General features: G+C 38.6%; 1 protein-coding gene across 1 annotated transcript in view; it reads left to right on the top strand.

Annotated features, from left to right (window-relative positions):
* The window catches only part of LOC150098956 (unconventional myosin-Ib-like), a 574,946-nt gene that overhangs the window by 216,751 nt on the left and 345,995 nt on the right, over positions 1-12,200 (top strand). Inside the window, exon 11 of the mRNA XM_090405778.1 lies at positions 7,099-7,246. Within this exon, the coding sequence (XP_090261904.1) occupies positions 7,099-7,246 (148 nt within the window). The remainder of the gene's footprint in view (positions 1-7,098; positions 7,247-12,200) is intronic.

Raw genomic sequence — 12,200 nt, 5'->3', positions numbered from 1 at the left:
CTAGCATATTGCTAAAACAAGAGCGCCCTTTCACAAATCCATGTTGACTCTCACAGATAACATTACCCTCATCTGCCCAGTGCTGTATATGGTCCCTCGCTACTTTCTCCAAGATCTTAACAACTACTGATGACACACAGACTGGTCTATAACTAGACACTTCCAGTCTGTTACCACCCTTATGCAATGGCACTATCTTACCTTCCTTCCATTCCCTGGGCACCTTTGCTGAAGCCAGACTTTTATTGAAAAGCCAGGTTAAAGGCATTGTCAGTTCCCTAGCACATTCTCTCAAAACTCGCGGTGAAATACCATCCAATCCAAAAGCTTTATTGACATCCAGAGTTCTGAGTATCTCAAACACACTCTCTTCCTGTACCTCTAAACTTTGAACCTGCCCTAACCCTCTAGCATTAAAACTGACTCCTCCAGGATGAAATACTCCAATAAAGTGGTCATTGAACAATTCCACTATGTCCTCTGCATCAGTTACTCTATTCCCATTTTTATCCCACAATATCATTCTTCCACAGTCATTTCTCCTCCTACTGGCCACATAGCTAAAAAATTCCCTAGGATTTTCTTTGGATCTTAGGGCCAATCTCCTCTCATATTCCAGTTTCACTTTCCTTACCACACTAGTCACTCTTCTTGCCTGTGTCGTATATTCTTCACTCATCCTCTCTTCACCTGTCTCCTTATATGTCTTCCATAGCCTCTTTTTCACATGCAATTCCTGTTTAATATTGTTTGTCATCCACTTTACTCCAAATTGTGGCCTCTTCTTCACTCGTGGTATACAACTTACCATTGCTGCTAACAAATATTCTTTCACAATTTCCCACGCACTAACGATATCCCGGCCTTCCAATTCCTCCCTCCATGAAACTTCCCGAAGTTGACGTCTAAGACTATTATAATCGCCTGCATTATAATTCCACATAAGTTCCCGTCTCTTTGATACTCCTGCATGTCTATTCATTTTCCAAGTCAAAACCATATGGTCACTCTCTCCAACTGGTGGGAGAGATGTCATCTCAGTTATTATCAACTCTTCTGATGCTATAACCTAATCTAAAACTCTTGAACTTCTTGTTCCCTCTGTACACATGGTGCCTAAGACATTTGTTCCTCAAGAATTGTAGAAATTCCATTACACTATTGCTACATGCATCTTCCTCTCTCCAATTTATACTACTGTAGTTAAAATCTCCCATAACAATCATTCTTCTTGCACTTGCCAAACTTAGCTGTCTAAACATCACCTGGTCCCCATCCTCCGTGCTCCTGGGTCTGTAGCAACACCCCACTAAATATCCTGTCTTGCCTAGCTCTACCTCACACCATATGCTCTCATAATCATTTGTCTCACTTCCTTCCAAAGCCTCCGCTCTTAGAGGACATAGGTCATCACTTATCATAAGCAGTACCCCACCACCACTCTTTCCCCTCCTATCCTGACGAAAAATGCTATACCCAGCGACTTCTATTCCTGTTATTATATCCCCTTCTGTCAACCATGTCTCAGTGATCCCAATAATTTTTGGCCAGGCTGATGCTATCTGTGCCACCAATTCCTCTCCCTTATTCCAGATACTCCTGGCATTAGTATAAAGCATATAAATGCCATTGTTTCTATATCCAGCATTATCCCGTCTAGACTCCACTGGGCTCAGCGTTATCTGACATCGTCTCCCTTCTCCCAAGTATCCATTCCCCCAAGAGGCCACCCCTGCTATCATCCTCCCTGGGACACACTGACTCTTTCAGAACAGCAATCTCGCCAGATGCCTAAGTCGTTCCTCATTCAAATGTAAACGGTCTCTTGCTTGCAATTCCTCTCTTTCCTCAAATGCACTCCAAGCATCCACATATACCAGTCCTCTTTTGTCACACATTCTTGCTATTATGCCATTCAATATCACCGCTCTTCTGCTCAGTTCATCATTATCATACCTAGGCAACACACACACTATTTTTCCTCTCTCTCTCTTCTTCCGTACAGTCTCAAGCAAAAACCTCATATCTCTCGCTGCCCGACTTACATTACCACTCAAGTCATTCGTTCCTACCAACACAATCATCTCATCCACCCTTTCACCTCTCTTAATTGCCATAGCCACCCTTTCTATTGTTCCTCCTGGCAAACACTCCTCACGCATCCTATCTTGAACACCACGGATCATTGAGTCGCCATACATTATACCTCTTACCATTCCCTCTCTCCTATTGTTTCCATTCTCTCCTCTTCGTTCATTCCCATCGGTCTCTCTCATTCCCTCTCTTCTACTGCTATTCTCTCTTCTAGCATTCCCATACCTCTCTCTCCTACTGTTTCCATTCTCTCCTCTTCTAGCACTCCTATACATCTCTCTCATTCCCGCTCTCCTACTGTTTCCATTTTCTCCACTTCTAGCACTTCCATATCCCTCTCTCATTCTGTCTCTCCTACTGTTTCAATCCTCTCGTCTTCTAGCATTCCCATACCTTTCTCTCATTCCATCTCTCCTACCGTTTCCATTCTCTCCTCTTCTAGCACTTCCATATCTCTCTCTCATTCCGTCTCTCCTACTGTTTCCATCCTCTCGTCTGCTAGCATTCCCATACCTCTCTCTTATTCCCTCTCTTCTACTGTTTCCATTCTCTCCTCTTCTAGCACCCCTATACCTCTCACTCATACTCCCTAAATTCTCTCTCTCTACTACTCTGATTCTCCTTGCATTTATCTCTTCCATTCTCCTAATCTTATCTTTCATACTTCTGCTCTCATTCACAAGACATTCCACCTCCTCTTTCAACTCATCTATCTCCCTCTGCAGGTCAGTCACTCTTAATCTAAATTCACTCTCCCAAACAAAATCATCTCCTAAACTTTCACAGTCACTCACACCTTCCACACTATCAACTATTATTTTCTCATTCATATATATCTTTTTTTCATTCTTTCCTATCACACTGCTTGTCTTCCTACATTCATTCCCCGTTCCTGGAGCAACAAAGTCTGATATCAATATTTCTAATGCACTTATTTCCTCCAACTGCCTGCATTTTGCGCATATACGCTCTCCGCTCTCTTTCACAAGCCACATATCTAATTCCCGAGACGCATACATGCCGCAAGTACTGCATGCCACAAAGTCCCTTATGATATTGCTAATAATTGAGTTCTTAAATGGCGGAGGACTTGGCGATACGCCACTTGCGACTGTTGCTGAATCCATCATCATTCCTTACTGCCAAGTAGCGTAATCGTTAATTATTCAATTACAGAGTATCATATTCTTATCCACCCAGTCCTGAATTCTGTCTTTCACTAATTTTTCCAATACCTTAACTACCACTCCTGAGATGCTGATTGGCTTGTAATTTGCTACTTCTGTCTTGGAACCTCCTTTGTGGAATGGGACTATTTTGCCCTCCTTCCACTCCATTAGCATTTTCCAGTACTAAGGCTTAAACAGCTTACTCAGAGGAGCTGATAAGTCCCTTGTGCATTCTCGTAATACATAGAACAATATGCCATCTAGTCACATAGCTGTGTTTGTATTGAGGATCTGCAATATTTCAAGCACCTCCATTTCTTCAACCTCTATTCTCCTATCAGTCAGTGTCATCTGCCATTGCAATATCACCACCTAGATGGTACATCTATGCAAAATGCACACTCAATAATTTAACTATTTTGTTTGGTTCTATTATCTCCCCACCATCAGCACTTTTTAAAGTCATTTCTCCTTTTACATGCCACAAAGTGAGAGTTCTCCTTAGGGAGTGCATTCACCATGTGGCAGAATGCTGATCAACCTTTTCTTTATAATCCCTCCACAACCTTTTCTATTTGTGAAACTCTTGCTTAATGAAGTTATTCATCCATCTAACTCCTGCCTGATTTATCCTTCTGAATGTAGATATACATTTAGATACTGCTTTCTTCAAACACCCCCCTTGATCCCTCCCCCCCTCCAAATTCTTGTGGCATTGCTCTGCTGAAAGCCTTCTCTTTAGCTTGTCATAATCACCTGCTTTGTAATTCCACATATATCCCTTCTTAATAGAAAATTCTGCATGTCTGATAATCTTCCAGGTCAAAACTACGTGATCACTTTCTCCAAGTGAAGACAGCAAAGCTAGATTGGTAAGTGTTAGGTTTTTTGATGTAGTGATCAGATCTAGCATTCTTGAAGGTCATATCTCCCTCCCTTACATGTTGCCTCAGGTAATTATCTGTCACTAGCCATAAAAATTCCATTTCCTTCCCTGGCTGTTATCATTTCTCTTCCCAATCTATGTCTCCATAGCTGAAATCTCCCATTACAATTACTTGACCTGTACTCATCATGCTAATTTGCAAGTGCATGTCATCTACATTCTCTCATACCCCCCCCCCCCTTCCCCAGATTATAACAGCAGCCAGTTGCATATTTAGTCTCGGTAAACCACATCTCATAAATGATTATAACTTTTTGCCCAGTTATGCTACATGTATTACATTAACATCTGTGTAATATATAAACCTTGAAATTCTGATTATGAGGTGCTTTTAATATCCCCTCCCCATTTGCCTCTTAATTTTCTACATCACCTCAGTGATCACAAACTGTGCATTATATTTATGAGACTGCACTGCAAGCATCTGATGAGACTAAAAATTTGAGGGCAATGGTGGACAGAGTTGAATTTTAAGGAGCATGTTGTAAATGAAAAATATGCCATAAAGGTGTGTGTGGTCTTCTTTGATACAACTGTATCTGGCTTTTCTATTTGTTTTTTTATTCCAGCAGAGCAAATGCACACATTTGCTCTCCTGGGTTTCTTGAAAACTGGAGCCTTTATTGTAGTTCAGTCAATATCCATAATGCCCTTCGGTTAGAAAAACTTAGATTCAAATCCTAAGAACATTTGAGAGTTTTTTGTTTTTCAAGCACTGGTGAGTTAATCAGTCTCAAGAGGTGATAAAATTTTTACTTTGGGAAAGCTGAGTTTATCATCCTGCAAAACAGACAAATTAACCAGAAGAACACAATTTACAGACATAATATAGCCTTGTGGTTAGTTTATCCATAATTCCAAACAGTGACAACAACAATTGTGGATTTTGAAGTGATCTAGAAAATCCACAGACAAATGGGTGTGATATTGAATGCACCTTATAAACAGGCATTCAAGGTTTGCATATTACACAGATGTTTATGTAATACATGTAGGTTTGTGTACGAAGAAACGTAAGTTGCCAAAGAATTTTTATAGGACAGATTCAAAAAAAATATTTTTTTTTTTTTAATCTATTACACTACAGGAGATGAGAGAACACTGAGTTACTTCAGAATATTAGTTTTTGTTGTTGAAGAGTGGGGAATGATTGGAATGGGTTACAAGAGGTGGTTGTGAGTGTTTTGTCAGTTAATGAAAGGTACGATAGACATGGTGTGAATAATGGTTTAGTGTAGTCTTCTCTGATGAATCTTTGGATTATATGGAGATGTCTGGACGATGATGGTAATATCTATATTAGATATTGGTATAATTGTCAGCATTGTTATGTATTTATATAAATATTTATGTAAATATAAAAAATAAGATAAAAAAATAAAATTAACATAAGCTCTAGGGTGTACACACACACATGTTGAGTTTATACATCAAATAAATTCAGTCTTTGTGTTAATGCATACTGGCTTGGACATGGCACTGATTACTCAGTATATGGTTCATCTGTCCCATCCATTACTGAGTAAGTTCATATCAGCTGCTGGTTAGTTTTCCCTAGCAAACTTTCTTCATATTTATTTGTTAGTATGAGGAGGTGAGGGCTGGAAAGTTCTGATAAATGCCTAGAACAAAAATGATATTAAAGCAACTGATATAACCACAAGAAAGAACATACTAGTAGCAGAGTTATGAAAGTAACTTATTATATTCTTATATCCTCATATGTTCTTTCTTGTGGTTATGTCAGTTGTTTTGATATCATTTTTGTTCTAGGTGTTTCTCAGAACTTTCCAGTCCCCCCCAATACTGTTACATGTACTGTAAAGCCGTAAACTATTTGGGTAATTTGCAGCACTTATGCTACTGCTACTCTTGATGGACTTTAAAACTTAACTCTATAAGGAACATGGTACAATTGATGATATTACAAGTAAATAACATAGTATTAACTAGATTATATTAGTAGTAATTAACAAAAATGTGATTAGTAATGTCTCATGGCTTACAGTAACAAATTTAATCTCTAATATTGGAACCACTGATAATTAAACTCTGAACAGAAAATAGCTTTTCCTCTTTTTATGATGAAATTCACTGTAACGTACATCATTGATGAATTAGAAGAGATAATGTTGAGAGGTGGTTACAGGGTTGACACTGGGGAGTTCTTTTGCTTGGTTGAACAGTGGGAAGGAGTGATGACAAGAGGCCATCCCTGGAAGTTACGAAAGGAAACTGTGAGCAAGAGGGTAAGGAGTGGTTTCTTTGTGTGGAGGGTGGTTGAGCCGTGGAATGCATTGCCTGATGGAGTGGTGGGAGCGAGAACGGTCAGTGAGTTTAAAGAGTGGTATGATAGACTTTGTGTTTCTCAGGGGGGACCTCCCATCGATGAGTCTTGACAGACTTTATGTCTTAGGAAGGACATCCCTCGATGAGTCTTTTGACTCCTTGGAGGCCTGAATAATAATAATAATAATAATAACAAAGTGAAACTTCATACAATTGCTGAGAAAATTAAGTTTATGAATGGATTTTAAATTTGACTAACTTATAATGTATATCTGAATAAAGCATTGAGATTGCTTTCATGCCAGTTAACTTAGTTAATTTTTGAAGTTTGTTTTGAAATTCATTCTGCCTGTTAAAATTTTTTTTAATCCACATGCTCGCGTGCATACACGCGCGCGCACGCGCGCACACACACACACACACACACACACAAGAATAGTGACACATGATAGATGCATTCAGATTCTTTTAATTATGAATGTGGTTTAATCATTTGAGAACAGCATCTTTGTGTGAAAGTTATGCACTAAATGATATCATGTTATAGTTATCAGTGTAAAGAACATAGCAAAATATCCTTATTTTTAATTATTTTTATAGAAAGCAATGGAGGTGCTAGGATTCAGTCAAGAAGACATCCATATTACCTTTCAAATTGTAGCATCAGTACTTAAATTTGGCAATGTACAGTTTCAGCCACGTGCCAACATGGATGGTACTGAAAGCTGTTCCTTAATGAATGAGTATGGTAAGAAAATAGTAATTGATGACTGATTATTTAATGTCAGTAATTTTAAATAAGGTGAATTAAATTTATATCCAGTTTGTGTGTATGACCGATATACACACAAAGTTGTATTATTTATTGTTGTTATTCAAACATCTTGTAGAGTCATATGACCTAGCATGGAAGACCAAATTGAACTTCCTCTCCTTCATTTCATTCAGTGATAACACATTAGGCAGCTATCCTTCTCTGGAATTATTGCATATTCACTAGGCAAAAATTTATTCTGCACATTGCTGCTAACTACTTACTTACTTAACTTCCTAGCATAATCCTTTTCTTTCCCTCCTGCCAGATATTAAAAATTTCCTCTTCAATATTATAGGGACTGTTTCACAGACCTCTAACCATCATCATCATTTGCCTTTAGAAGCAAGTAACTAAAATGGTAATCCTTTCATTATCCCCCAAGAGACTCAGGAGATATAATGTGAGTGAATTAGTCTTGGTGATATTAAAGGCTTATAAAGAGCAATGATAATTTCCTTTTATCTACTTGTCATTGTGTTTTTCAGAATTCAAGTGACCCCTTCTGCCATTTTTGCCAACCTTGTAGTATGTTCCCTGAACTTTAACTTTCTATCTGCCATCATTTTCTGTCTCCATAACTTAATGAGATTCCTTGCAGTGTGCAGATCCATCAGTGTAATAAAGAGTTTGTAATATTTCAAAACAAAATGTATCCTTTTTATGTATTTGTCAGTGATGAGTTGAGATGGAGAGTGAGAATCATGAGCGATATGCTGGGAGAGCTGTGTGAAGAGTAGGGCTGCAGCTTGTGGAAGTATGGCATGTACTTGATGGAGGAATAGAATTATGCACAAGTGTTGGACTGCATATGAATAGCTTGGAAGTGAGTGAACTGGAGAAACTGTTGCTAGATGGAAGTGTAGTGTGAGATGCAAGCAAGAAATCCAAAGTAAGAAGTGAGATGAAAGATCAGGAGAGTGTAACAGAAGAGACTGAAGTGCTCAGCAAATGTTGGTAGTGTGAGAGATAGAGAGAGAATGGGAATACAAGAGGAACATGAAAATGGGATGGAAGCCTGGATAGACAGGGGGACGTGGCATAGGGAGAGTGGATGTTGGAAGTAGTGGTGAATGTATATATGGGAATGATCAGCATAGGAATGGAATGGATCAGGTTTTGAGTGGGGGTATTGTTGAGACTGAGCAGACATATGTGGTAAGCAGTTATAGAGGCGAATGGGCAGTGGCAGGTGTGTGGGAAATCACAACCAACAAGTGGCTTGGCCAGGACTAGTTATAAACCTAAAAGTGAACAGCTGAAATGCTTTACAGATTTTTGGTCTTTTCATTGCTAATTTTCATACCAAATTTATTATAGCAGTTATTCAATTTAGTCAGGGAATCTTGAAGACATGTACTGGATTTATTTAGAAGTATAACATCATTTGCATAAAGTAAAGAGCTAAGATTAGCATCTCCAGTTTTGATATCATGTTTAATACCACTTTCCTTCATAATGTGATCTGTATAGATGGTAAATAACAGTGGAGATAATGTACATCCTTTCCTTGTGCCTAATTTAACATCTAACCATCTTGTAGTACCTCATTCAATTCAAACTGCTGACATACAGCTTAAATAGAGATTATGCAAAGTGTCAATATAATGTCCTATTTACACCATATAAGTGAAGTGTTTTGAACAGCTTTCCTCTTTGCACCTTGTCATATGCCTTTTTCAGATCTACAAAACTTAAATGCAAGTCCTTGTTATATTTCCAAGATTTCTCAACTATTTGCTTTAAGTGAAAATCTTATCTTGACAACCCCTATTTCAACTGATTCCAGCTTGTTACCAGGCTTGCCTTACACAAATTTTCTTAGCTGTTTCTCATGTATACTTGCATAAATCTTACCAGGCACATTGAGTAAGGAGATACCTCTGTATTTCTCACATTCAGTTTTATATCTGTTTTTTTTATAGATGGGTATTATGAAGGCAAATACTCTGATCATCTGGATTTGGATCCTCTGACTAGACTTTCAGTGTTAGGTGTCTAGTGTGAGCTCTGTTCACCGAGCATGCTGAAGCACACATTCAGGAAAACTTAAACAATCAGAGTGGAAGCAGGTGAGTTTGTGTGAAGGCACTCATGAGGCGAGTCAGTGTGAGAATGACCAAGTATGGAATCTAGTCCCTCAAGCAAAAATATTAAATAGAATAGTCAATTCAGGAAGTAAAGGTGGTTGAGGGCCTACAGGGATGTTGTAGTTTCTATATACTAATGCTAGAAGTATCAGGAACAAGTGGGAGGAGTTTTTGGCATGGTTAGTGCAACCTTGCCAAAAGTTATAGACATTAGTGTGACTTGGCTAACAGAAGATGAGGTAGTTACAGGAATTGAATATGAAGGGTTTAGTATTTTCAGAGAAGATAAAGAAGTAGGATGGGGGTAGGGGTACTGCTGATGATAGCAGAAGAATTGAAGCCAAAAAGAATAGGAGATATTTCTCCTATTCTTTTTATATAATCACTCGAGCTGTATTCATTGTACAGCTCGAGTGATTATTATGGGAGACTTGAACAATGGCAATATCAGCTCGGGTTTTGCGAGAATGTGCAAGCGAATTAGCAATGCCCTCTGACTAGGCTCTTTAATTTGTCTCAGCTGTGGTAGAGTTCCTAGGTAGTGGAAAGAGGGCAAAATAATTCCCTTGCATAAGGGAAGTTCTAAGATAGAACTGGTAGCAAATTATAGACCAATCAGTATCTCAGGCGTAATGGTAAATGTACTTGAAAAATTGGTTAGAATGAGTGGATAAAAATATGATACTGTATGAAGGGCAACATGACTTTGTGAAGGATCGGTCATGCCTTAGTAATTTACTAACTTTTTATAATAGAATATCAGTTGATTTGGATAAAGAATGACTGCACAATGATTTTGCAAAGGCATTTGACAGAATACCACTGGAACACTATTACACAAATTAGAACAAATGGAGATGGATATGACACTGGTAATGTGAATAAGAGGGTAGCTGCTAGACAGATATTAAAAACTGAAGGACAGAATCAAGTCAGAAACAGGTGATTAGTGGTTGCTGCAAGGTTTAGTGCCGGGACCATTGCTGTTTAATTTATACATAAATAATATAGGAAATAACCTGAAAGGAAATATTCAGTTGTTTGCTAATGATATGAAATTAGATAGAGTAAGAGATAATCAAGGTGATGTGGAGAGCTTGCAGGATGATTTAAATCGGCTGTCAGTATGGGCAAAAGATAATGGGTATCAGTTTAATGTGGAAAAATGTAAAGCTATACATTTTGAGATAAATAGATTACAAGCTGTGTATCACATTGATGGAACTGTACTCCAGGAGATAGAGATGTGGTGATAGACAGAGAGTTAAAGTTTAGAGGACATATTGCTAAGGTTGCTGAAGTACCCCATAAGATTACTTGGCTATTGAAGAACACATTAAGCAGTAAAGATAAGGAAGTTGTTATTCCTCTTTACAATGCCTTGATACATCCACATCTGGATTACTGTGCTCAGGTCTGGTCTTCTGGATTTCTTGGAGATGAGGAAATGGTGGAGAGGATTCAGAGGCATGCAACCAAAATGGTGGGTGGTCTGTGGAATGTTTCCTATGAGGATGGATTGAGGTTGTGTTTATTGCAGAAGTTGGTTGATAGGAGAAAAAGAGAGGATATTATAGAAACATTTAAGTTGCTTAAAGGGTTTTATAGGATTGATGCAGGGAAAATGTTTCAGCTCTTGATTGGAGAGGCCAGAACAAGGGATCATCCCTCGAAGTTGAATGGTTTTATGATTTATTCTTATGGCAAAAGGAATACGAAGCAACTACAAATCAATGTCCAATCCAGAGCCTAATTCATCACCTTGATGTCCTGGAGGCCACCACCACCATGAAATTCGCACCTTGGGGAGTCATTCACAATACGAGTGATCATAGAAGCTAATGTCCCAAACCAGGTATCCAAAGGTACCAAGCCTCCTGGACCACTTGCAGCATCCATGAAAAGCCAGGTCAACAGAGCTGTCAGTTTTTTAGCACATTCTCTCAAAAACCCATGCCAAAATTCCATTCAGTCCCACAGCTTTATTGACATCCAGAGTACTCAGTATTTGAAACACTCTCATCTTGCACCTCTAAACCTCGAACCTCCCCCATTCCCTCTAGTATTAAAACCTATTTCACCAGGATTGAATACTCCAATAAAGTGTTCATTGAACAACTCCACTATGTCCTCTGCATCAGTCACCCATTTTTTCCCATTTTTATCCCACAATGTAATTTTTCCACAATCATTCCTCCTCCTACTGGCTACATAGCTAAAAAAATTCTCTAGGATTTTCTTTGGATTTTAGGGCCAATCTCTTCTCATATTCCAATTTTGCCTTCCTTACCATACTTGTCACTTACCTGACCTGAGGCTTATATTCTTCATGCATGTGCTCTCTACCCCTCTCCTTATATCTCTTCCATAACCTCTTTTTCACCAGCGGTTCCTGTTTGATATTGTTTGTCATCCACTTTATTCCAAATTGTGTAAAGATGTGGTGGTAGACAGAGAGTTAAAGTTTAGAGGATATATTGCTAAGGTTGCTGAGGTAGTCCATAAGATTACTTGGTTATTGAAGAACACATTAAGAAGTAGAGATAAGGAAGTTGTTTTTCCTCTTTACTAGGCCTTGATACATCCACATCTGGATTACTGTGCTCAGGTCTGGTCTTCTGGATTTCTTGGAGATGAGGAAATGGTGGAGAGGATTCAGAGGCATGCAACCGTATTCCCTATGAGGATAGATTGAGGGTATGTTTATTGTAGAAGTTGGTTGATAGGAGAAAAAGAGGGGATATTATAGAAACATTTAAGTTGCTTGAAGGATTTTATAGGATTGATGCAGGGGAAAT

Source organism: Typopeltis vanoorti, chromosome 15 (genome assembly GCF_054136105.1).
Source record: "Typopeltis vanoorti isolate ZY-2024b chromosome 15, IOZ_Tvanoo_1.0, whole genome shotgun sequence".
Classification (NCBI taxonomy): Eukaryota; Metazoa; Arthropoda; class Arachnida; order Uropygi; family Thelyphonidae; genus Typopeltis; species Typopeltis vanoorti.
This window is presented reverse-complemented; position numbering and strand designations above follow the sequence as displayed.